We start from the raw sequence: 26,998 nt of genomic DNA, 5'->3' as shown, positions 1-26,998 counted from the left end.
AAAGCTGGAACACTTATCACAGGAATGGCTGGGACAAGGCAACCTAGCAGTTTCCCCATGGTTTCAATTTGTTCAGACCCTAAGCTGATGACAGGATCATAACAGTGTAGCTCCACAGTACAAAGAACCCCAGCTGCAGTTCTCATCAGCTTGGCCAGGAACTTGTTTTGGTGTGACTGGTGTTTGAACTCAGGTCTTTGTGCTTCCAATGTAGGTGCTCTACTGCTTGAGCCACACCTCCAGTTATTGACTCTGGTTATTTTGGAGATTTGGGGGGGTTTTACATTTTCATGGGCGGGGCTCAAACTGTGATCCTCTTGATCTCAGCCTCCCAAGTAGCTAGGATTACAGGAGTGAGCCACTGTGCCTGGTGGCTGTGAGCTTCTTAAAGAAGACTCCAGAATCCTAAATTCTAGGAGCCTCGCCTTCATCCTGCTGGATGAGGAAAATCCCTTAGGAAGTCTTGGCTCCCTACCATGGATGATGCTAAGGAACAAAGTGGCAGGACTGATGAACTTATTATGCTATGAGAGAGTCTAAGATCTATCAGGAAATGCAACGTAAATTCAAGCACCATGAACTTTTGTCAAGCAAAAATAGTCTTTATTCAAATTTAATGGAAACAGGGGTCACTATACTTTGCAAGACAGGGAAAATAAAATTAAAAAAAATTCTTTTCTTTTCTTTTTTTAATATAAAACAATATAATCACAATACCAGAATATGGAACTCTACAGTTTATCTCCTATGGGTTACTGCAGGTATCAATTCTCCTTGACTGTGCTATTCACAACTGTGTTAAGTCCAAAAATATGAAACCAAAGTGGTCGGAAACTGAAGACTTAGCACTTTCACTAAATGGCATACATCAAAGGGCGTCAATTCAAGGGCAAAAATGGTTGAACTCACCATACCTACCTACGCCATCATTCCAGCCTTAAAGCCGTCCAGGTACCGAGCTCCCTGTAGGAAAGGTCAGGCCTGAAAGCCGAGGCATTGTGGATAGTCTACTGTGGGCCGTGAGTAAAGGGGGGTTTCGAAGACTTTTTTTTTTTTTTTCTTCAGTCGAGCAGGAAGGCCTGGCGCCAGGAGGCTTTACTGAGAGGAAGCACTTAGATTTAACAATTGTAGACACACCATTAAGGGAGTTAAAAATGTACAGCAGTGACATTTGTTCTACTTCAATCACTTGTGCTACGGCTACCAAACATGTACAAAAGACTTCTCGGGTAGTTCCAGCTGTGGTTGTAGCCAGTTAGGACCTTGAGTGGGACCTAGATCTAGACCGGGAAGGAGATCTAGAAGCAGACCTGGATCGAGACTTGGACCGAGACCGGGTTTTTGAAGCTGACTTTGATCTGGATCGTGATTCTGACGGGAGGTTTGGTTTCGATTTGGAATTGGATCTTGACCGGGACCGAGTCTCCGGATTAGGGCCAGCCTCCTCACTCTCTCCTCGGCCTTCCCTCTGACCAGACTCAGCCTTGGCGTGTTCTCGCTCCTTTGACACTGAGCGGGACGGAGACCTGGACTGTGAGTGCTCAGTGTCTTCCTTCTTCTTCCTCTTGCTGCTGCCCACCTTGCTGTCTTGCTTGCTGCTGCGCCTTCTGCTCCGCTCACTCTTGCTGCGGGAGCGGCTGCGGGAGCGGCTCTCCTCCCTGCTCCTCTTTCTGCCCTTCCTCTTGTCTTTGCTTTTGCTGCGACTGCGGCTGCGACTGCCGCCTTTGCTCCGGCTTCGGCTCCGGCTCTTGAGGAGGCTCTTCTCCTGGCTCCGGCTCCTGCTCACGCTCCCTCGCTTCTCCTCCTCCACTCTCCTCTCCTGGCTCCTGCTCCTACTTTTACTCTTACTTTTATGCCGGCTGGGGCTCCGGCTCTTGGGTTTGCCAGTGTTGTTCTGGACCTTGTCTTCGGCGTGGTCTTTGCTCTTGCTGCGGCTCTTGCCTTTGCTGTGGCTCCGGCTGCGGCTCTTGTCTTTGCTAGGGCTCCTGCTTTTCTCCTTTTTGCTGCGGCTGCGGCTTGGGCTACGGCTGCGGCTCTTGCTCCGGGAGTGGGAGCCAGACCTGAGGGGACACAGGTACTGTGTTAGACACAGGGGACTTGACACTTCATACCAATCAAATGAAAAGACCACCGGGGAATGTGTGGAGCTACACCCCCAAACTGGATGATGGCTACACTGGCCAAGGGGAGATCACTGGGTTAAAACCCAAGAGAGACATGATGCAGGTGCGCAGGTGCTCTTGCTGTCCTCCCTGTGTCCCAACGCAGACTCACCTGGATCGGGAACGGCTCTTAGAATGACTGCTTTTGCTGCTGCCACTTCGGCTTCTGCTCTTCCGGGAATGTCTGCTTCGAGAGCGAGACCTGTGGGGAGAAAGAAAAAATTAAACTTGTGTACAAAGGGCCAACTGACTAGAATCAACCATCTTTCAATCAAAAATTAGGTTCACCACTGCTGTGTCCGGGCACACATTCTCCTGTGGTCTAGGCCCACAGAGCCAGTCTGCTGCATACATCCCATGTGGATGGCTGCCGTGAAACTCTTGCCACCTCCAACCTGAATCCCTACTTTCCTGACCTGGCTCCTTTTTGCTGGCTTCCTCATTTTCATTGGACACTGTGATTTCTCCAGATCCTCACCCTTGACTGTCCCTTCCTCTACTGATGACCGCTTCTTATCTTGTCTGTGCTGCCTCCCCTCCCCCAACCCAAACATCAACCACACAACTCACTTTTCTGTTGCAAATGCTTCTGACCTTTACTTGTTTCTTCCCCTCACTGTCTTAAGAAGACAGATTCCCTCAGGTGGCTCATGCCTATAATCCTAGCTACTGAGGAGACAAGAGATCAGGAGGATAGCAGTCTGAAGCCAGCCTCTGCAAACAATTCTCAAGACCTTATCTTGAAAAATACCCATCATAAAAAAGGGCTGATGGAGTGGCTCAAACAGTTAACAGCCCTGCCTAGCAAGCATGAGGCCCTGTTTGTTCGGCAGCCCTCAAACCCCAGGGCTGCCAAACAAAGACCGATTCATCAAGCGTTAGAAAACCTTACTAAACCTGGACTCTTTGGCCACTGCCTACTTAGGAAATGACTGATCCCAAGTATAGGGCAGTAAATGCACAAGACTATGCTTAGGACATCTCACTGTGACAGAGACAGAAGTGTTCAGAGCCTCTTGGGCACTGCCACCTATGAAGGACTTTTGTCAAAAATGTCTAACTTACATCTCAATTGGACCTCGCCAGAGCTCCCTTCCAGATTACAGAAAATCCAGGGGATCTCAGTTCAGTGATACCAAGAAGAGACAGATAAATCCAGAATGCGGGGTAGTTATTTAAAAAGTCAAGAAAAATAAATGCTATGAGGGAGAAAGATGGAGAAAGGCTACAGAGACTTATTAATTCTTTGCAATGCATAACAGGATTTGACCCTGTTCAGGAAAAAAATCCAGCTATAAAGACATCCATAGAGTAATTAGGGAAATACAAATTCAGCTTGAATATTAGGTGATGATAGAAATATGTACTGTTAATGTTCTTAAGTGAGAATCTAGAACTGATAACCATCATTTTTGGAGACACATTTAGGGGTAAAGTGTCACAATTTTTACAACTCTATCAAAGCAAAATAAATGTATGTTGTATATATTTGCGCACACGTAAACATGGGGGGAGGGAAAGAAAACAAATACTGTTAAATGTGAAAGGCCACTGATTATGGTCTCAGATAAAGAACTACTTCTATTTATACTCATGACATAGGAGTTCAAGAGTTTTATAAACAAATACTCAAAGTTCTGAGTTACTGAACCAGATGGGATCATGCTACTGAGAACCCACCAGAGGCACATCAGCAAACTATCTGTTTGTTAATAAATTGTTTTGAGTGCCCATACACCAAGACGTCAACAGTACCTTGAATGGCTCCGGCTTCTGGAGTAGGACCGGCGTCTTCTAGAACCTGGCTTGTCTTCAACTAATCTGATTTTTCTGCCATTAACTTCAGTTCCATCCAACTTTTCTAAAGCTCTTTTCATATCAGAATAAGATACAAATTCAATCACACCTTCATTTTTACGCCCCTTGTGAGCATCTGCATAGGTTACTTCTCCTGCCTGACGCATATAATCCTAAAGGAAAAAAAAAATTCTTGAATACATCAGGACACATTTTGTTAAAATATCTGACATAATCATCATAGTGAAAGGTTTTCTCTTCCTTTAAGAAATGTCAGCTTTCTCAGAATGAAGTTTATGCTTAAATATTCCCACCTACCCACCAACCACTTATTGAAGTTCTTTTTTTTGTTTTGGTTGGGGTTTGAACTCAGAGCTTTGCCCTTGCAAAGCAGGTGCCTTAGTGCTTGAGCCACACCTTCAGCCCCTGAATTCTTAACCCTACCCTACACTATGGGTGAAACTACCAATTCTCAATACCACCAACAGCACACTTTCCTACACAATTTTCACCTTCAAGCCATCATCATTGAGTGTTACAAACTTCATAGATTTGTTTTAAATTTTTATTAGACTATATTCATTGCAGGGCTGGCAGAGTGGCTCAAGTGGTCAGAGCGCCTGCATGAGGATGAGTTCAAACTCCAGTGCTGCCAAAAAAAAAAGAAAAAAGATTCTAGAATATATGGTACATAGAGATCCATTGTACAATTCTGAATATGCTCACATTATACATTGGTTAGATCACCACCAATTTTATAGATTTTTTTAAACAAGATTCCTTAATCTGATTTTATTTTTGGATTTTTCCATATTAATAGCTAGCATTTATTGTGCCAGGAACCATTCTGGAGTTTTAGTAAGTATTTACTCGATTCTTATAACCTTGAGAAGAAATTAATATTATTACCCTCATTTCATAGTTGAGGAATAGAGGCAGGAAGGTAAGGAACTTGCTATATCCTTATCTCAACCAACAAAACCCCTTGTTCCTTCCTATTATTGCTTATACTCTCTCTACAACAAAATTAGAGATAAGGGCAAAATAGTTTCTGCTGGGTATTGAGGGGGGGAGCGGGAGGGGGCGGAGTGGGTGGTAAGGGAGGGGGTGGGGGCAGGGGGGAGAAATGAACCAAGCCTTGTATGCACATATGAATAATAAAAGAAAAATGAAAAAAAAAAAAAAAAAAAAAAAAAAAAAAGGAACACAATTGGCAAGCGGCAAGGGATTTATGGACCCTTGACTCACTAGGCAATTTGTTTTGTTATCTATTGCTCCTGTTTGCCTGAGAGTAAAAAGGTCCAGAAGTACAAAGTCAACTAAGGATGTTGACTAGGCTCTATCTAATTAACCAAAGAATTGAATGTTTTTGTAAGAATTTGTAAGAATTTAATACTATATTTACTAACACCCCAGGAAGGGTGGCATTTTCTTTCTTGTTCTGGGCAGTACTTGTGATTGAATTCAGGGCCTTGTTCTACCACCTGAGCCTCATCCCCAGCCCTTGTGTTTGTATTTTGTGATTGAGATAGGGTCTCACTAACTTTGCCCATGCTGGCCTCAAACTCTCCATCTTCCTGCTTCCACCTTCTGAGTAGCTGGGATTACAGCCACCACACCTGGCTAAGGCTGGCATTTTCTGCTCTTAAAGAGTAAGTGGCTTTCCAGTTTCTGCCCACAATGCCAAAGCCCCGCACTTAAGAGTATATGATGCATTTATTCCTTTTAGCATGCACAGCCTCACCAGGAAACATCCCATAAAGGACTGCTGTAATGCTGGCAGCCAACCAAACAGACTACTAAAACCTGGGCCCAGCTCTTCTGCTATAACTTAACCTTTACTGGAACTCATCCTTGTTATTTGAAGGTTCTTGGGAGTAAATTTTGCAAAGAAAAAAAAAAAACAACAAAAATAACTTACATTAAGATGATATGACTACTCTTTCTGGAACCTAAATATACTCACTCGTTTTGCTAAGGATGACTTATTTTTTGGTGGATTGAAAAAGTGAGACGTGCCAGACACTGGTGGCTCACACCTGTATTCCTAGCTACTCAGGAGGCAGAGATCGGAAGGATTGCATTTGAGGCCAGCGTGGGCAAAAAGTGAGACCCTAGTTACATGCGAAAAAAGGCCAGGTGGAGTGATTCAAGTGGTAGAGCACCCGCCTACCCCAGTATTGTTTAAAAAAAGAAAAAAAAAAAAAAAAAAAAAAGAGAGAGACATGAGACAGGAAACTGAACATCCTTATTAAGACCACCCACATTTCTACACTCTTAGTAAGTTTTTTTTTTCCCTATTGAGATTGAAAACCAACACTGTTCTCAAGAAATGAGCTGGGGTATAACTGCATGGCTAATGTAGACTGGATCTTATCTTTTGCAGTGCTGGGGATTGAATCCAGGGCTGCATGCATGCTAGGTAAGTATTCTACCACTGAGCTACACCCTCAGCCCCAGACCTTCATTTTTGACACCAAAATTATTTCAGAATATTCCCTGAAAAACAAATCTTATGAAATAATATGGGTTGGTCAATTTCAGCTATGAGGATTCACATTAGAAGGTGATGTAAATTTCTAGGTTATAACTAGTGTTTCCAGTAACAATGGTGGTTCCAACCTTTTCTTTTATTGGTAAGAATCTATACTGGCATCTCCCTTGATGCTGCCTACAAAGGAAATTATATTAACATTGATTTGTCCTCAGAGTGATGGTCCCACACAAACAGTATGAGTGAAATTCTGTTGTCTTTTCTCCTCCTGTAGAACTTTTAAATGGAGAATTTTTCAATCCTCTGGAGTGGTTTTGAAACAGGTAATACCATCATATTTGGTGAATTCCTGGGCCCACAACATACCTGTTTCCTAATCTTACTCTTGCCCAATCTTACCCCAGAAAATTAATGAGGCCCAAACCTTTAGGTCTTGCCAGCTGCACCGACTTGACAAATTCTCCACAATAAGTCTGTACTCTGTGCGGGTAGGAGGACCGTATTTATCTCGGCCACTTCTTCTATAACCATATCCACCTTTGGAAGGTTCAAATAGACAAGATGGTTTTAGTGGGGGAAAAGGAAAAGATGACACAGCACAAACCCTTAGAATCTATCATCCACCCCCCCCCACCCCTAACACTAACACATATACTTGCTAGTCCCACCCTTAAGTCTAAAGTAGATTTCTTAAAAACCTATCAGTTAAACATGAAATATAATTTAAGTTGTAAGTATATATGTTATTAATATTTACAATTGAAATGAACATGCAGAAATTAAAAACTATCAGTAATTAAAAAATTTAGAAATAAGTAAGCAAACGACTATGTCAGTTACTGTTGTTACTCACAGTGATTAAAGTTTTTGTGAATATTTTACATGGAAAAAAAAAAGATTGTCAGGCACCTATTTCAGTTTAATCTCATCTGTGTCTAACCCTTGGGATCCTCACCACCCAGGTCTAATGGGGAAAGGTTGCGGTCGTCACATGGCTTCCTGTTTTTGGTCAGCCAAGGGCCACAAAGGTTCAAAGAGCCACGCATGGAAAGGTAACCCAAGGTCAGCAAATGGAACAGGCAGTCATCTTAGCCTCAAAGGATTCTTTTAATTAAAACATTGAGGTCTTTGTTAAATCTATGTTAAACAATTGCATTACAAAGAAAAAAAAAAAAACACAAACACATATCATTACACATGTTTATAAAGTATTAAAACAAGTAATTTGTCATTAATTTAATTAAAATTAAGCATTATTAAAGATGTCTATTTGCAATTCTATATTTAAAAAGATACAAAATTCATAAGACAAATGGTTTAAACATCAGTACATTTATATATAATATTAATGTAAAAATTGGCATTTAATAAGAAAGGCTTGTCATTGATACAAATGCTCCCTTCAAATGCTTACTGCGTCCAGAACCGTAGCTGCCATCTCGACGCGGGCCGCGGGCGTGCTCAACAATCACTCTCTCCCCACAAAGGTCTTTGCCATTCAGTTCATACACAGCATCATCTGCATCACGCAGATCATCAAACTCCACAAAACCATACCTACAAGAGAGCAAACAAAATTCCCGTTGGCACCCTTTTGACACCCAAGCTCACTACCATGTAAGAGAAATCAATGAGGGTCATGCTTAGCATAGGTTAAGTGGATTTTGCAAACTAAGGGCTAGCTTTCTCTTCAATTTACCTGAAACCACTCTGCTTTATGCCTACAGGCACTGAAAGAGGTAGGGAGACCTCTTAAAGTTTACCTATCTTTCTAGCAGGAGGCTGGCTAGATATATGGAAAACACTTCTTTTGTTCCTCAAGTAGCTGGAGGCAGCAGCAAACAGCTCCAAGAGATGCTTGGTTTAAGGTATCAAATTATTGCAACTCCTTAAGAAGGAATATCTGCTCTTTCAAAATATCACATTAAAAACTCATCATTTTTAGCTTTAAAAATGATATATTAGAGAATAATCAGACTACATCCAGGCACTGTTGTATTAATTGTTATGTCTTATTTGGAGTAACATAGTAGGTAAAAAATCGTATTATCTTAGATCTCCTCTGTGAAAGAAAAAAAAAAAGTTCCTGTTCCTCTACCTAAAAAAAAAAAAAAATTAATCACAAGTGAATTAACTGTTCTAAAAATTATCAGTTAATAAAAAAAAACCTGGAGCTATTTAAATCCCTGTGAAATTCCACACTCATTTCCATGAACTTCTGGATAGGCTGGAATTCTCCAAAATTTATATACAGCTAGGTAAACTTCTTTACAGTGTATTACTAGGAATTGCCCAGCAAAGACATATGGTGGCTTAACACATGGGGAAAAAAACCCCAAATCCCCCAAATTCTATTAATGTCTACTACTAAAGAGTATAATTTGTAAAAACATACATCTTGCAAGATACTTATAAGCAAGGTTAAACAAGCACCCTGTAAACTGTTATCAATAAACCTTTAGTTTGGTCTAACACAGGTGTGAGAAAAGCCTAGCTCTGTGACCACTGCCTGTATTTAAAATTACCTTACTGATCCTACATAGGAAAATTACAAGCAATTTCTTTAGCCTTGTAACAAGTCTGTGTACAGAGGTCAACAGTGTTCCTATGTAAACACACTGACACTAAAAACAGGCTACAATGCTTGCCAGGGCTCATCCGGCCTGCTACTGACTCAAACAGAACAGAACAGAACAGAACAAAACAAAACAAAAATGACTACAGCGTGCCCGTGTATATTTTTCTGAGACAAGTCTCTTTTTGGGCTCATCCTGAACTTGCAACCCTCTGCCTCTGTCTCATAAATGCTGGGATTACAGATGTGCATCACGATGCCCAACTATCACAGTTTCTCGAGTATGTAGTGTTGTATTCAGTAACATGTTTATAAAAAGTGAGAGAACTCCGAATTACTCAAATTCTCTTTTACTAAAGAGAGTTCTTTCCATACAAGAGTGTCTCAAGGTGACAATGCTCTAGGTAATAAGGTGCAAGTTACAAGATGTAGGTCACAACTCGGGAAGTTCTTTATGCTGAAATGCCAGAGTGGCGTTCAAACTTTGAATCACTGAATCTCAGCTCCATTAAAAAATGAAACAGACGCACCCAGTTATCTAATAGGAAGTGCTTTGCAGAAACAATGCAGAAATCATTGCCCAATTCATGAGCTGGAAAGTCTTTAAAACATGGTTTCATGCTTCTGTAGGCTGGAACTGGAGTAGCTTAAGAATGATTTTGAACATGACGTTGTATTTGACAAGTAAAGCCTCTCCAAATCACTTTATGGTCACTTAAGATTTATAATAGGTAATGCACTGGAGATGCTTTTCCCTTTCCCAGATAGAAAGGGTCATCAGGAAAGCTATACTATTATTTCCAAAGTTAAAAAAAAAAAAAAAGAAAAAAAAAAAAAAGCAAATAAAAACCCAAATCTAACTACTTTACTTTGACTTATCTTCAGTTTGGTTTATTTTTTTTTTTTGATAGAAAAAATTTCAAAAAGAAAAAGAAAAAAGTGCCATTCTTAATGTAGTTATCAAGACCAGTTTTGGGTGGCTCTGCCCATAGCACTGTGTTGAGAGCCTGATGCCAAGTGGAGGGATGAGTGAAAACATGCGACATGGGCACGGTGAAACGGCCTTCTCTCCCTAAAGGGTACCCAAACTTGGTTCCTTCAGTAACCAGACTGATCTAGTCTGAGGTCAGAATACCCCTGACTCCTGAGGATTAGATAAACTGGTTTCTTCCAAACCGTGAAGGCTGACACTACCCAGGCATCACAGGATGCAAGACCCAAAGCATTGCAGATGCCACGTGATGTTTCTGTTAGACCCATGTGGAAGGCATCCTCCCAGACTTAGATACAAGGCTTACATGCAGAACTCACTCTGGCCCTTTGGGGAAAGCAATGATAATCCATTTAGTGGAGGTACAATTATTTTAAAATAAAAATTAATGCTCAGACAGACCAATCTCTTTACAAGCTGAGGCTCAAGCAAGGTATATCTTACCAATAAAACTCTCTCCTGAGATATAGGGACAATTTGTTATGTTAGAGAAAAATCTCTAACATTTATTTCTAAAGCATTCAAAGAAATGTGGGTCACTTCGTAGCTATATTTTGGGGCTATTCAAGTCACCTAATTAAAACAGCTGACTTAAGGTCCAATTTATTTCATAGAAAAATTGTGTGAAAAGCTCTTCTGTGAAAAGCTGCAAAATCTATTTGGAGCATTTTTGTCAAAGTCCATTCTAAGGGTCAAATTAGCACTTGACTGTCACTTTTTCTGCCACTGGCATGCTGGGTGGGTTTGGAAGATTAAAACAAAAAAGCCCCACAGAAGAAACAACACCTGATAGGCACTCTCATTCTGAGAGTGAAGTCAACACTGGGTCAGTGTGTTGTTGCTTCTACCAAATTACTACTTAGGTCTGCTTTCTTTGAGTAAATCCAGTGAGCAGGTCTCCCAGATAAAACAGGAAGACCAGACAGGTAACAGTAAAATGCTACCTAACATTTACTAAGCACTCTCTTACTCTAGGTGATGTTACTTTGTTTACATAGTAGCACTGAAGAGCCAGGTACTATCATACCTAATTCAAAGATGAGAAACTGAGGCATAAAATAATAAAGAACTCGTATAAAAACTCAGCAGAGCCTAGCATTCAAAGTCTGTGATCTGACACCAGGGCTCATACTTCTAACTATCACACCGAGCAAAAAGCACTGGCCTGAGCACTAGCATGGTTTCATTAGAAAGTAACTCTCAACAGTGTATTTAAATCATTTTACTTCTTTGGGTCTTGATTTACTAGTAAAATGGCAGTTATACTATGTATTTCTAAGGTTTCTTCTAAGACCAAAAGTATGATAAATCTGTACTCCTTTGACTCAAGGACAGTTTAAACTCAATCAAGAAGGTGTCACCAGTGGTAAACAATAACGGGACAGGGATAAATTTAGTTTCTATCATGTAAAATGCCTTTTAAAACTATGGCTCTCAATATTATTTTATTTTTATTTTTTGGCAGTACTGGGGTTTGAACTTAGGGCCTCACTCTTGCTAGGCAGGTGCTCTACCACTTGAGCCACTCCACCAGCCCTCAATATTAGTTTTATTTAAACATTCAAAGAGTCTTTTAGTTAAACTTTAGTTCCTTCAAAAGGCAAAGCTCTTCCTGGTAACTAACATTAGAGAGTCATTTAAAAATCAACCCAAACATCCCTTTTATGCTTTGCAGCAAGCACCACAAACTAATCTTTTCTCTCAAATGACTCTCTTTTCGAATCTTTTGTCAAAGCAGGGAGGGATACAAAATGCATACCTGGATGTACATATGCCATTTTATGTATGTATGCATGTCTATGTCACATGTGTATGCATGTCTATGTCACATGTGTACACATCTCTGGTGGGACCTGTAACTAAGCCTCACAAAGCACAATCTAACAGATAAACTTCTAACTGCAGACACCTTCCTTTTCTGCTCTATTAAAAATGAAGAACATCTTTTAATAATTCTAGTATGAGAATGAAGGATTAAAAAACACAAACTCAGCTTACTCTCAAGATGCCAGCCTCATCAGCGTTCTCCCTAGCTTATGAGGAAGGATAGAAAGTGAGGTCCTACTATTCACATGCACAGTATCAAAAACTCCTTTCGTCAATGTTTTTCTGCTATTGCCTTTTCCCAAAGTGTTTTCCTCTGGTCCTGTTCTATCCTGGGAAATTTAGTCAAAACAATGAGGGGAAGGAGAGTAAGCTGTCACTTTTCCCCTAAAAAACAAAACAACACAACCCAGTATCATGATTCACACCAAGTGAAGACAGGTACCTGGACACCTGCTGAATTCCCTGGATTGTTCTAACTTCAGTACACTTTCTCTTTTTTTTTTTTTGATGACTATATTTTTGAGACAGGGTCAATGTAGCTCAAGCTGGCCTTGAACTATCTGTGTATTCCTGGCTGGCCCCATACTCTTGATCCTCCCACTTCTGCCTCTTGAGTGCTAGGATTACAGTTATGTACCACCATGTCCACTTTCAGTCCATTCTTATCCCCATGCAATGCTCTAGTCTTCCTAATTTGCTACAGCTCATATACTGCTCAGGCCATCCTTTTCAGAACTCTGAAAAGGTACAACTGGAGTGACATATTTTCAAACTAAGGTCCTCCAAGACTTCAATTTTAGAAATGTTTAATCGCATTTCTTCATTTCAGAATTATCATCCAAGCCTGTATTATTGCCAAACAGGCTTTCTCTGATTCTAATACCCAATATCAATGGCCCCAACCACTAGGCCTGCCCCTTTCCCTTCTCTTTCTGTCCTACTGAAGAGTATGCAGAGCTTATCCCACCCTCTCCAGAATGGCTTCGGGTCATCTCTGTTTTCAAGCATCCTCATTATGCAGGGAGACTAGAGGACAGGCTCATTTGACAAATACTGAGCCTGGCCACTTGGCAGAGTATGACTAAGGGGGTGCACAGTACCTGAACCTGCCAGGGAGTGATGTGAGGAGCAGGGAAAGCAAACCTCCATGCGCGTGACTGCGGTCACCCACCAACACTGCTTACCGAGGGGCATGCCTTGGATGCTCTCTCTAAAAGAAAAATGTGCCCCTTTCCACGGTGGATCTCCGCTCACCTTTGTCCTAAAACTGTGCCACATGCTTTTCTTTGTATGTGGACATGACAGTCCTCAGCCAACCATCAGCAGGATGTGATTTTTGTTTTCCCAATGTGGTGAGCCATTCCCACATTCACTCATTTTCCTTGTAAGAACCGAACCTCTCCATGGCTGGTCAGGATTAGGGATGTTGCTGTAGCCAAGGAAAAATTTTCATCTGTTGAAGTTAACCCATGGGTGGCTTGAACCCTCAATCTAGAGCCAGAAGCACTGTATTTTAAGGGCAGGGCCCTTAAATCTGCCCTGAAAGAAATGGCATTCAGTGAACAGGAATCAAACAGCTTTCTTTCAAAGCACTCAGTGTTGGTCCTATACTTCAGCCATCTTGGTTTTACGAAGTGAAAAAGGACACAGTGACAGGAGAGTAATAAAAACAGCAAGTCTTGCTGTGTGCATAAAGTGCTTGGACTCCTGTACAACAGACAGTTCTGCACTCAACTCTAGTACTCAGGTGAGGCCAACAGAGAAAAGCTTGTGAATGAGAACAGTGTAAATGCCCTGATTCCACAGGTCTGCAACATTCTGGGGCACAGCGGTCAGGCCCTACCAGTACAATTAACCGGTGTCAGTTACTGCTTGGAATCAGTGATATGGTTGCAGTCTGACTTGCTGGGTAAGGAAGGGTATTTACAACCCAGAGCTGGAAGCTGCTACCACGTGAGTAGGTTCCTCAGATCCATTCCTATCCTGAGACAGGAAGGAGGCTGCTCTGGGCTTTCTGGCCTCCCTTCCTATAGTCTCAGAGGAGGGAGGGCCATCAAGGCCACCCGGAGAAGGTGGATGACTTACCCGTGCTCACTGAGTGGCAGAGCTGGGGTGCGACTTCAGGGCTCACCATTACCCAGCCTGGGGCTCTTTTCACGTCGGCAAACTGGCAGTTCCCGCACACCAAGGGCTCTCTGATTAGAGCTAGTGTGGATTCCTGGTCTGCAAACGGTTGGCCACAGCTCAGTCTGCACTTGATCTTTCCCCACCTTCAAAGAAGAAAACCTACCTCATGATTTCTCTTTTAGATCCCCATCACCTAATTCATTCCCAACAACCTTGAAATCACGTTTAACTACTCCTCTCTGGTTACCCATGGGGTCTTTCAGCAAGTTCTACAGCTTTCTCATTTTGTTGGGTCCTCAGGACTCTACCTGTTGATCAATTTAAATCATTCTAGGCTACAGCTATGTTTAATCAACTTGTCTCTACATTGTAGCAGGAAAAACCAGCTGCTACATCTTTTTGCTTAGAGGTCTATGACTCCTAAACATCTCTGTGCATGTCATTCTCTCAGCATGGAAAGCCTTGACTATACAAGTTGAATTATTTCAACCTTCTTCCTTTTGCTTGAGAATTACTTCTTCATGAAGTCTCAGAAACTTGCCTGACCCTTACTGATTTAGCACTTCTATTCAATTTATGTTTTACAGGCAGTGTTTTTGTGGCTTTTCAAGCCTTTTTCTTTATTCTTACCTTCTCATTTGATTATGAAGTCTTTAATAACAAAGGCTAGTGTCTGTCATTTAGCACAGTGTCTGGCACATAGAAGTAATTTATCCATAGTATGTCACTCATTCTCCAAAACATGTGAAGGTATTAATATTATCATTATTTCCATTCACAAGGAGTAAACTGAGGCTTGGAGAGGCTAAACAACTTGCTCACTGTCAAGGAGCTCACAAGTAGTGGAGGTAGATTTGAACCAGACCCGTGACTAAAACCCCAGCATCTGAAGGCAGATGGCTTCTCCTTCTCTCCCATAGTCCTGAGTATAGTCTTTTTCATTTAATAAACACTGCTGATTGACTTAATGGTAATCTAATCTCAGATAAGCCAGGGTGTACTACATTAAAAAAAAAAATATATATATATATACACACACAGCAGGGTGAAGTCTCCAGAGTGGGGTGGTAGGGAGGGAGAAGAAATTGATCTTGGGGCAGGGTGAAGCACTTCTACCTCTAAGCTGGGGGTATGTGACAACCAGGTTACTTTCACTCTTGTCTTTTGGTTCCCATTAGCCAGTGTCAGCCATCTGGTCCTTCCGAAAACATGTGTGGGTTCAGAACATAACAGACTAGAGGAACAGAGGAAAAATAAGATTATTCTGTGCAATCCCTACTCTGGAGGTCCCATATCAACCCCTGGTGTCCGTCTTTGGTTCTAAGTCTTGGAAAAAAATTAGACCAGCATGGGAAAGATCTAGCTGTGGTGGATGCGAATGGATACTGATAATATTATGTATTTAAGGATGAATTTAATTACCTTTGCAAGGAATGGTGACTGGGACCAAAATGTTTAAATGCAAGCATGAATGGTGGGAAAAAAAAATGTACCAGAAGTCAAATACTGGAGAGTTTATAGACTTAAAACTATGAATTATAGAAACCAAATAATAAACACATCTCAGATCTGATTTAACTTTGAATAATTCCAAACTACTATTAACATGATTACTCCATGCCACTAGGCCTCCTTCATTCTTTAAATTCCTTTGTAATAATAACTACTATTTTTTGAATGTCTTACTATATGTGTGTGTGTATATATATATACACACATATATAAATATATAAAGCATGCTAGCATGCTAACAGCTTACACACATTATATCATTTATTTTCATAACTCTGAGGTTTACTATTTTCTCATAGATAAGAATCTAAGAACTGAAACAGCTGGATTACTTGCCAAGGCTATTCAGACACCTGGGACTTTTCAAACGGAAATCCTAAACCCTACATTCCACCATCGAGTTCTGCCACCTCCTATACACTAATGAAAGGAAGTTGCCATAACATCATAGTTTGAGAAACCCGAGCTCTAAGAGCAGAAGACCAGTTTCACCAAATTGTAAGATGTACTGTGGAAGATGAATAAATGCTCACATGCCTAACTGGAGTTTATGAGAAATATTAAATGGCAAGAAAATACCATTTCTGTATGTATGTGAGCATATCTAATAGTTTATGAACACTACTAAACTGTGAACATTTATTCTCTCCTAAGCTATTAGTGGAACCAAACCTAAAAACTAGCTAACAAAGTTTTAACTGTAATCCAGAGAAATAGAGAAAGGTAAGAAACCTGTATTCCAGCAATAAAACACAAACATATAAGCTGAAAACTTAAACTAACAGTCCTCCTTTCTCACAAAGTGTTATGGTTTGGATATGACCTATCTCTCAAAAGGCCCATGTGTTAAAGACTTGGTTCCCAGTTAGTGGATCCAATCATTGAGAGGTGATTGGATGAGAGTCTGACCTAATCTATGATTAGGATGCGAAATCTGATGGCATTATTGGGAGGTGAGGGAAAATTTTCAGAGGTGCAGCCTAGTTGAAGGAAATAGGTCACTGGGGGCATGTATCTTGTCCCCAGCTCTTTCCTCTATATCTGCTTCCAGGCCATCATGCTGTGAGTAGCCTCCTATACACTACCTTCTTTTTGCCATGATGTTCTGCCTTACCACAGGCCCACAGCAGTGGAGTCGTTCAACCATGGACTGAAACCCCTAAAACCATGAGCCAAATTAAATCTTTCCTCCTTTAACTTGATTTGTTCAGGTATTTAGTCATTGCAATGAAAAGTGACCAATCAAGAAGTCAGTCATTTGTTGAAAAAAACCCTAATGATGAAGAAATAACCAAACGCAAGCCATAGTGTTGAGTCCATTGTAGATGCTAGCTCATCTTTAGAGAAGCATCAATGGAGAAAAACAGAAATAATCACTATTCTAAAAAAGGAAACAATAAAAATTCATCCAGAATAGAAGGCAGGAGGATCTCTAGGGATCTGAATTTAGTACAACTTTGAAACTGTTTGAAGAGCCTTTCTGTTAATTTGTCTCAACCTTCCAAAACTTTTCAGAAATAAGCTAAATGGAAGGGTGTTTGGCTCAGTGGTATAAGGCCCTGGGTTTGATCCCTACACCAACCAAAAAAAGACTAAGTCTGCTAAGCTCTTTCACTTTTTCTAGTTTGTCACCATATTCCTATTCCATAAAACTAGATCGTCCAGAAGCAAAATACTTGCAAATAGGTAGTGGATCAAACTTCCATAATCACAATCCATGTTACAACTAATGTATTATTTTGATGTGTGTGCGTGGTACTGGGGTATGAATTCAGGGCCTTACACACTTGCTAGGTAGGCATTCTACCACTTGCACCAAGTCTCTAGCCCTAGTCTGATAATAATCACACCTGTGTCCATTTCAATTTTCTGATACTTATCAACTTAAACTTAAAAAGCCTCACCAAAAAAGGAATTAACTATTCCCTGGTAGCACACTAAAGTTCATGAAGACTCAATGACAAACCAAGAACAAATTTAAAGCACGTAAGAGATTAAAGTCCTATTACTAATTTAGAATACAACTTCTGGGATATAAAACAGAACTACACTATATGCTATTCTGATAGCAGATAGCACCACCCAACTCCATACCAAAGCTACCAATAAGGCTGGTTCATTCACTTCTAAAACAACACACTGAGCAGGTTGCTAGGTGTGAAAGCCTCATAAAGGTTATGCCTCTGGGACTATTCTGGTCCCTCTTAACTGCCCTGAGTGGCACTCTGTTTCTTCTTTTTCATTTTAGTTTTGATTAAAGACACCATTCCCCATGCTATTTCTTGGGGACACATTTTCCCTGAAATTGGCCATTTCACTATCTTAACAAATTTTCCAAATTCTTTTTGAAATTAATGGATCAACAGCTTCCTTTTTTTTTTTTGAAATTAGGATAGATTCGTTATACAGGGGAGGATTCATAGTGACAATTTCGATTATGCTTATATTGTACATTGGTTAGATCACCCCCATGACTCTCCCCTTCACTCCCTTCCCTGCCCTACTTAAAGCAACTGCAAAGTTTTTTTGTTCTATTTCATATATGAAGTCCATCAACCAAAAACCCTCACTGTAATCTCCTTCATTCACACTCCCCTATCCCTCAAATTTTACCCACGTGAAATATGTTCTCAAGTTGACTCCCTAGTTTGGGTCTCCTGCTGGTCCCTTCTTGTAGGCTGACTTCAAAGCTCCCTCCTTCTGTCTTCCTCCTGTCTAGGTCTCGGAGGCAGGCCTCTGTTCATGAAGGCCCCTTTCTGACATACAGGCCTAAAGACATGGTTGGGCATTGGCAGAGGGCGAAGTGTCTGAAGTGCTTCCTCAGGTATCACCTGCAGTTCACAGACTAACCCGGGAGACTTTCACCTCGGCACACAGGAAAGTCATGCAGGGCGTTTCCTCAAAATAGGGGCATGCAAACTCAGAATACAGTCTGATCCCTCACCTTCAGGATGCTTTAAGACCAGAGGCCCTAGAAATGACAAAATTCTGAGAACATGTACTGGCACACGTCCTACCCGTCAGCCATGACAAAGTTGATGGCACCTGACAGCTCTTCAAAGAAGTCTGAGGAAGTGGTCACTCCTGTAGTCTCCATGTGTTTTCCATCCAAGGACAACACCTCAAGGACTTGCTTTTGGCAGTAACTTGTCAGCTTGATGGAAGCCTCTGCAGGGACTCCAGGCTGGGGAACCTGAATTATCCTCTCACCCTTGGAGGCAAGTCCTGAAAGGACAGGACTCAAACTATCATAATCATAGACAGCTTGAGACAATCTCTGCCTGCCACTGCCAGTGCTATTGCTAGGATGTGAATAAAAATGATCTTTGGTTCCCATAGCTGTCAATAATTCACACTGTGACCTTGGGCCCATCACTTAATTACCTAAGCCTCAGTTCATTTCACTTTCCCCATTTACACTTGCTTGTAAAGTACTTTGATAGTTGAAACATAAAGCACACAAATGCATGCTGTCAGTATTTTCTACCATCTTAAAAGACTTCAGTGGTAGCTTACAGATTTGTAAATACTGCCACCAATGGTATTCTCCCGGATGCAAGGAGCACCTTTCTTCCAAGAAGCCTAAAGTACAATTTTCTGTTCAGGTCACCTGGAAGCATCCAAAATATTGAGAGCCCAAACCACATTTAGTTATTCAGTCTACATTCTGAGCCTTCTTTTAAAAAGGGACAGACACCTTATGTGCCCCTTTATTCATATAGCATCTCAATGAGGAAGGGAGGACAAGATATTAAACTGAGGAAATGCAGTTTAAAATGTCTTTGCCAAATAATTAAAAGTGATGTTTATTTATATCACAATCTGACCCAGCGGGAGGGGTCTTTAGCCAGGGTAATTTAGGTTGGGAATATTCAGTCATAGTTTCAATATAGTCTTGTCTCTTGGTATTGAGTTTTTAAAAAGACAAAAAAATTTTAATTTCTCATGTCTTAGGAGAAAAAGTAATATACATAATAAACAATCACATTTTGCAAGTAGTTATACTATAATAAAATGATATTAGAATGCTACTTAATCCAGGGTTCTATTTCTTTTTTCTTTTTTTTTGAATCGGGGTCTTACTATGTAATCCATGTGATCCTCCTCCTGCTTAGCCTCCTGAGTGTTGGGATTACATCTGTGTACCACCATGCTCAGCCTTGAATGCTTTTTGCATTGTCAAAATTACCTAGAATGAACCTACATTTATTATCTAATCAGTTAAAAAGCTTTTTTTTTTTTTTAAAAAAGCTCTTGAATCTGTTAAGTTTGGTAGGTTAAATGGATTTTTTTTTTTTTTGGTGGTACTGGGATTTGAACTTGGAGCCTTATGCTTACTAGGCAGGTGTTTTATCACTTGAGCCACTCTACCAGCCCTAAACGGGTAAGTTTTAAAGACTGCAAAATGATTCCTCATCCATAGTTTTAAATTAAAAAAAAAAGTATTTAAAAATTATAATGAAGGCTAGTTGAGAATTCAGAAAAACGGATGTCTTAAATATGGCAGGTGAAAATATAAAAAAAATACTGTTTGGAGGGTAATGGAAACCAATGACTAGCAAAACACGTAAGTATATACATACATACATACACACACATATATATATATATATATATATATATTTTACTCCCAAAGTCCAGTTTTAGGAATCTGCTGTAAGATAATAACAAAAAATGTACACAAAGGCTTAGGAATCTGCTCTAAGATAATAACAAAAAATGTACACAAAGGCTTACATGAAAGAAAAAACAAAATTTACATAAAGAATAACCACGTTATTGATGCATAAAATAGAAAAAAAAATCAAAGATAATTTCAATGTCTCCCAACATGGTTTCAGTTATACACATTAAACATCAGTGACATGTGGGAATTGTATGTAGCCATTAAGCAGCAGATTGTTGGGCTGGAGTGGGGCTCAGTAAAAGGGTGCTTGCCTAGCATGCACAAAGTCTTGGGTTGAATCTCCAGCACCAGGGTGGAGGTGAGGGTGTGTGGGAACAGGATGTTGGAGTTGGAGAATACTTACTGACAAAGAAAAAAGATATCAGACTGTTAGGCAAAACAGGCAGGTTAAAAAATAATGCACAACAGGATCCCAAGTTTATTAAAAAAAAAAAAAGGTGGGGGGGTGCAGAGGAAGTGGGTGTGTGGGTGTACACGTGTGCAAGGTGTATGTGTAAAGGTCAAAACAAAATGGAGACAGTGTCACCTTTGGATGACTTTTTCTAAAATGTTACAAGTGTAAAATTCTTATCAGAAATTAATGTGCTATTTTGAAAAGTTAAAATACAAATTAAAAACGGGTTAATTTTAATTATGTAGAAACATTTGTTCAAATATTTCTTTGAACAAACTATATTTGAATTTGAATCTCTTTCTAGATATTCATAAAAGTAACACAGAAAGCTTTACTTTTCTTAACAGACTCAAGTGCATGGTATGTTCAGGTTCAAATGGGACATTATTTCTGAGGCTGGTAGAATGGTCTATGAACAAAAGGTGGTGGGCTTCCTAAAGGGAAAAGTGCTTCCTGTATAGTAGTATCATAAAATGATAAAGCATTTATCTGCTACTTGTTAGTGGCTCATAATCAGAAACCCATTATCTGGAACATTAAATTAACTGTATTTCGTTTACTCCCCCTTTACAGGAAAGATGAAGAACAAGCTCCTGTCAAGGATTCAGTCAACAGAAAATCCCAGTGTAGGTTCTGCGATTGGCAGGGATTCCTTTCAGCATATAAGGCCCAACAGTGATCAGGGACACACTAAACAATGACCTGATTCACTGAAAGAGCGTTAAGTTACATATTTTTAAAAAATCAAGGTACACACTACTCGAAAGAATTTTAAATAAAGGTGAAAACAGAAATTTCCTGTTAATACTTAGATATGAAATATTCAACTAAACAGACCAGAACATCAAATGAAAATCTAGCCATCCACGATTTCACTGTAATATGAAACACAGGCTCTGAAATTTATAACCCAGTTTCCCTAGAGTCTTAATTCATGACTTTAATCAACTAAAAAAAGAAAACCTTAACAATTTTGGGGTTTTACTTCTCTAGCTACGAAGCATAAAATCATCTCAGGATGTAGTAAAGTTTTATCCATTAAAATACGGCAAAATTAAGATACAACTTAAAACTATGACTGAAACCACAAGATTTTGTGGCAAAAGAGATACTAAAAAGCCTTCCAGATTTTATGTGATTTTATTTATAAAAAAAGAAAATCCAGAATCCACATATATTAAAGTCAGCAAAAGCTACAATAAAACTGAAAAGCTATAAACAGGTGCCAAGTGTTGTTTCCTTGACATACTCATAGGAGTTTAAAGTCTAAGTGCAGCAGGAAGGAATATAGGAGACCCTAGAGGCTTCTGGAATGGTCTAGATTAGGGTTGCCTTGTACAATAAAATGTACCCAGGCATGCATACCTCTTCTCCAAATCCCAAGAGAGACCACAGAATCCTTTCCTGGACACCAAATCTCCTTTGGAGGGCTCCTCTGTTTCCCCATTTGGTCAGCTCACCACTATACAAGCACCTTATACCTTATCTAATTAATTTGCAACTTTAGCCACAACTGTTCTAACACCTACTGATATATCTTACTTTTATAAATCTGAACTCTTCAAAGCCCCATTCATCTCATAATCCAGACATATTTAAAGGAGCTTCTCTGTGAGGAGACCTACTATCCTTCTCTGTTGGGACAATAAAGCTTGTACATATAGCTAAATTGTGTTATCTTTTCATTTGCACCTCTAGTTCCTTTCAGACACCCCTGCATTTTTGCCATCCTAGTTTAGGCAGTTCCTGATTGAAATACATCTTCACCATTGATACTCTGCCCAGAAGTCATTTTCCTCCATAATGATTTCCTCAATGGTCCTAGGTGGTCACAGTGTGTTCCACTTGTTGGGACTATCATACCTGTCTTTGAATCTCTGCAATGACTTTATCCTTGATTTACAATGATGGGTTTCATGAAAAATTTCTTCAAAAAAACCCAACAAAAGCCAAAAAACAAACCTTGGGTATTTAGTTCCTGAAAACATCTCTCCTTCTCTTACCTCACCGTTTCCTTCCCTCAAGAGTCTTTGAATTCCTTATTAATGATTTTGAATTACTGGTGTAAAATCTTAGGAGTTGTTTCTAGTTTACTGTTAAATTTTTAGATCCTTCATGAGGCTAAATCCAAGGCAGATTATTTCTCACAATTGCTCCTTATTGAGCCACCTCATCACCAATTACAGCAAAAGTATTTCCCAACATTTATCTTTCATTCTAAGTCCTAGTCAATCCTTTTTCAAAGCCCATCTCAAACAAACCTTTTCAAGCAAACTATTTCAAGTGTTACTTGTTTGAGTTTAAACTGAGAGCAATCACTTCTTAATTCAAAATGCACATGTCATAGAAGAGCAGAACTGTCCTGTCCTTCTTCAATTCATTTAGCACAGCAGTAGGCACCTTATTGGTGGGTTATCAATACATGTGGTTGATTAACAGGCCTCCCATGAACGTTATTTTCAGCTCACTATCACTCTAGTCCTTAGTAGAGATCTCACCAAATACATCTTGTTATCAAACACTAACAGGCCAAGATGCTCCCTAATGTTATGGCCAAATCCCTTTCACTATGGCTACCACTTACTGCTGGAAGGCAAATGCTTTACGCTGATTATAGCTGATCTTCCTTTTCCATGTGAATGAGAAAATTATTGAGCTAGAGAAATTAACTAACTTACTCAAAGATACTTAAGTGGTGTAGTCAGGACATGACTCAGGCCTAGTTACCTGACTTCAAAATCCATTGTTTCCCCCACAAATTATTATGCCAACCTTCTTGGGCTCTGAAGAAAACTGGAAGTTTCAACTGTCACGTACATATATCACAACAATTCTTCCACTTTATCTAAAACATTCCTCAAGAACTGACAATTCTATTGCACTAAATGTGTATGTTTCTAAGTCTTTTATGCTAAATCAGTGTTCATAATAAACACTTTATTGAAGTTATTGTCCTCAGATTCTTCCTAACAATCAACTTGAAATGGCTTTTTCAACCCAGACAACAATTTGAGAAGGTTCTCACATGTCAACGTTACACTAAGGTATCTTTAACTTCTCAAATGACAACTATTACTGGGGAGTAAACCCTAGTCATATCAGACTTGTGGTAGGTTTTTTTGTTCCCCCCCAAAGCCAAGGGTTCCTCTAACACTCAAGGTTTAGTGCCCCCAAATGTCTTCCCAGTTCTTTAAATTTTTACATCCAAGCCCTAACTAACAGTTCCTAGTTCCAGGCGGACTATCTTGACGACGACTCATCTTTTTCCCTGAAACCTGTAGTCCCTGCTGGCCCTGTGTTGCCAAAGCAGCTTAGTAACACAAGTACAGACCGTACTGGGGAGGCAGTAAGTTGGCCGTTTCGAGGGAGTCTCCACCTGCATTAACCAGTCGATGCAGATAATAGCCAGGGTAGCCACTATCAACAAATTCTACACCAGGAAAGTAAATTTTTGGCAAGTTGGAGAACGGAAACCACAGCATGGAAACTCTGCACGAGCTCTTCAAGATAACGAGCTAAGACTTTAATTTACTCTCGCAGAGGGGACGGTGAAGACTTTCAGCGCGGCAAGACGATACTTTCGAAACTGTCGCTACACTACTCAAACTCAAGTCTCCCGCCCAAAAAAGTGTGGCACATGGCAAGTCCAAAAGGGGCCTCTCTCCAGAGCTCCTGTCCCTGGGAAAGACGCGTTGGGACCGTTTGATCTACCAGGCTGAGGAAGAGGTTAATAGGCAGCAGGAAATCCTGTTTATTTCCAGCAGCCCTCAAAGCGGGAAAGGTCGGTCTCTACACGGAGACGAGCCAGGCCTCGGTTCCAGAGTCCGGTAAGGAAAGCCCAGGCCTCCCGGGCGCCCGGGGCCCCAGCCCCAGCGGGGCTTCCTTCTCCCGGTCCCACTCGGTCCTCGCCACCGTTTCCATTATCCCTTCACCACCCCCGCCCGCGCAGGCGCAGTGGGAGCCGGGCCTACCCGCGCCCCCGAGGCGCCGCGACCATGGCGGAACGGAGCAGGCCTACAGCCGCTCCGCGCGGCGTGGGCGCCCCTCTCCCGTCTCCCGCCACCGCCGGGCCCTGTCCCCTCGGCAGACCCCTCTTCTGCCCTCCTCACCCGTTCTTCAGATCCACCTCCAGGATCTTCCCGTAGCCCTTAAAGAAGCGCTCCACGTCGCGCTCCCGGGCCTGGTAGCTCAGGCGGCCGATGTACACCCGCGGCATCCCGGCAACGGCAGTGGCGGCTGGCCCCAGCCCCCCTTAGGCGGCGGCCGGCGAAACGAGAACGCGGCGGCGGCGGCAACGGGCGGGCGGCGGGACCGACGCAGCCGAACCCCGGCGACGTACGCGAGCACGCAGCTCGAGAGCGCGCGTCTCCGCTTCCCCCACCCTCCCCCCAGGCGGAGGGTAACGGGAGGGAGCGCGCGTTAGCTTCCCGCCCGACCAGGATTGGGGGCGGGTTTTTCCCGGGGGCGCGCCGGCGCGGGGCGGGGCCAGGCAATCGACGGGCGGTGCTAGCCGGCTGTCCCCGACACGTCTTCTCGCGAGCTCGGCGTGGCGTCGGCACCGCCTTCCGCGGTTTAGCCACGCCCCCCGGAAGTGTTCGCGCGTCTGCGCGCGGAGCGAGCGTTCCTGCTTTTGTCCCTTGATCCCAGAGTTGTTTCCGCTTCAGAGCAGCGTGGAATTAAACCTGTCTTCCAAACGTTCGTGTGTATCCGTGACCTTGGGCTCGGGTCTCGCGATGTTCTTGAGCGTCTTTTATCTTCTCTGTTAAAGTGGGTGTTGACAATTTCATGAGACTAGGTATGTAAAGCACTTAGTGTGCCAGCCACATCCTAAGTGCTTGATAAACAGTATCAGAATTATTTTGCAGAGCTGGGGATGGAACCCAGGGCCGCGCGCATGCTAGGCAAGCGCTCGACCACTGAGCTACATCCCCAGCCCCATGTTATTTTTAAAATCGATACTTAAATAGAAATAGCGTTGCGAAGTGAAGGCTAGAACTTTGGAGTTAGACGAGGTGTGACACTAAGTTTCTTCACTAGTCTCATTTATTTCTAATCTGTAAAACTGAAATTTATATGCATCCCAGTGGACTATCAGGATAAACATATGGGGTAGTGCTTGTTTTCTGGCGCGTAGGAGCTCAACAATTATTGGTTCCCTTCTCGCTCAATTTACCTGGAGCCCCTAGGGGGTCTTGCTTCTTTGTATTTCTTCAAATTTTTAGACGGTAACTCCATTCAAATGATAGACAGTGAGAAGGTCTCCCTTTTCTGTCCCCACCTTCCTAGTTTCCCTGCCCAGGGGCAATAGGATATTTATCCTCCAGAAGTTAATTTTTTCATAGAAAGCAAATAGTAAGGCACTACAATACAGCTCTTGGCTTAATTTTTTTTTTTAAAAACAGGGTCTTGCTATGTAGTCCAGGATGGTCTTGAACTCCAAATCTTCCTGCCTCAGCCTTCCAAGTGCTGGGATTACAGGCGTAGGGCCACCATGACTGATTTGACTTAATATATTTTGAAAATCCTTCCATAAGAGTACAAAAGCTTCCTCAGGACCGTTTTTATGGGTACCATTTTATAACTCAGTAATTTATCCAGTGTTCTAGTGAATTAAGGACATTGAGATGGCCCCAACCTTTTGTTACTGGAATTGCTGCAATGAATGGCCTTGAATATTCATATATGTAGGATATATTCCTGGAAGTAGAAATAGCAGGGGATATAGCTCAGTGGTAGAGCACTTGCAGAGCCATGGATTTGATCCTCAATACTACCACCAAAAAAAAAAAAAAAAAGTCTTGGAAGTAGGAGTATTTGTATGAAAGGGTGTGGTCATGTGTAGTTGTCATAGATAGCGCTCAGCAGTCTATAGGTGCCCATTTCCGTATACTCACAACACTGTCTTGTCAAACCGTTTGATCTTTGCCAATCTGATAGGTGAAAATGGTATCTCCAGGTGGTTTAAATTGCTATCACTATATCTTCTTTTGAGGGAAGCAAGCCTCTCTTCATGTTTAAGATCCGCTTGTATTTTCTTTTGTGTGTCTGTTTATATCCTTGCCAAGATTTCTCCAGCTTGGTGCCAAAGTTCAATCACCACACCCAGTTTGTCTTTTTGATTCTTGTAAATATTCACGGATCCATCCCCTTCTCTCCATTCCCACTTCTTATTGTACTTCAGGCCTCCACATACTGTTCACCCGGGGCTTCTATCCATGCTGCTGTCTTTGCCTGGACTATGCCTGGCTCCTTATTCTGGCCCTGAGGCCTGCTTGTTCAAGTGCCCTCTGCATCATGGTATTGCTCTGATTTTGTTTTCACAGCACTTATCAGTGCCTGTAATTAACTTGTTTACTTATTCACTTGTTCACTGTCTTTCTCTTCTACTGGGAAGTAACCTCACTGGTATCAGCGGCCATGTTTTTTTACCTT

The 26,998-nt window shown here is 41.4% G+C and overlaps 2 protein-coding genes across 3 annotated transcripts in view; one reads left to right on the top strand and one right to left on the bottom strand.

Moving 5' to 3' along the window:
- Nucleotides 1–1,011: 1,011 nt before the first annotated feature.
- Srsf4 (serine and arginine rich splicing factor 4) lies at nt 1,012–24,980 on the bottom strand. Of its 2 annotated transcripts, XM_074080761.1 has the most exons (8): nt 24,676–24,828; nt 13,932–15,207; nt 13,101–13,275; nt 7,868–8,010; nt 6,878–6,990; nt 3,918–4,132; nt 2,275–2,364; nt 1,012–2,060 (listed from the first exon to the last, which is right to left on the bottom strand). In XM_074080761.1, exons 6-8 carry the CDS (start codon nt 4,124–4,126, stop codon nt 1,256–1,258), a joined length of 1,104 nt encoding a protein of 367 aa, XP_073936862.1. In that variant the 5' UTR covers nt 4,127–4,132; nt 6,878–6,990; nt 7,868–8,010; nt 13,101–13,275; nt 13,932–15,207; nt 24,676–24,828; the 3' UTR covers nt 1,012–1,255. The 2 variants fall into 2 exon arrangements, with proteins under 2 accessions (XP_073936862.1, XP_020014088.1); XM_020158499.2 differs by lacking the exons at nt 13,101–13,275; nt 13,932–15,207 and having other exon boundaries at nt 24,676–24,980.
- Nucleotides 23,990–26,998, top strand: part of Ptpru (protein tyrosine phosphatase receptor type U) — a 117,555-nt gene continuing 114,546 nt past the window's right edge. Inside the window, exon 1 of the mRNA XM_074080760.1 lies at nt 23,990–24,393. The gene's annotated coding sequence lies outside the window, so the exon portion shown is untranslated. The remainder of the gene's footprint in view (nt 24,394–26,998) is intronic.

This window comes from Castor canadensis, chromosome 7 (genome assembly GCF_047511655.1).
Source record: "Castor canadensis chromosome 7, mCasCan1.hap1v2, whole genome shotgun sequence".
In the NCBI taxonomy this organism is placed as follows: Eukaryota; Metazoa; Chordata; class Mammalia; order Rodentia; family Castoridae; genus Castor; species Castor canadensis.
The sequence above is the reverse complement of the archived record's forward strand: the minus strand, read 5'-3'. Positions and strand labels throughout refer to the sequence as shown.

Excerpts from the sequence above, each read along its gene's own strand:
- Srsf4 (XM_020158499.2), bottom strand. The coding sequence starts at position 24,782 with ATGCCGCGGGTGTACATCGGCCGCCTGAGCTACCAGGCCCGGGAGCGC. Across the intron at positions 4,133-6,877 it reads GCAGCTGGCAAGACCTAAAG|GATTATATGCGTCAGGCAGG; the intron begins GTTTGGGCCTCA and ends TTTTTCCTTTAG. Across the intron at positions 2,365-3,917 it reads AGAAGCCGGAGCCATTCAAG|GTCTCGCTCTCGAAGCAGAC; the intron begins GTACTGTTGACG and ends TTCTCCCCACAG.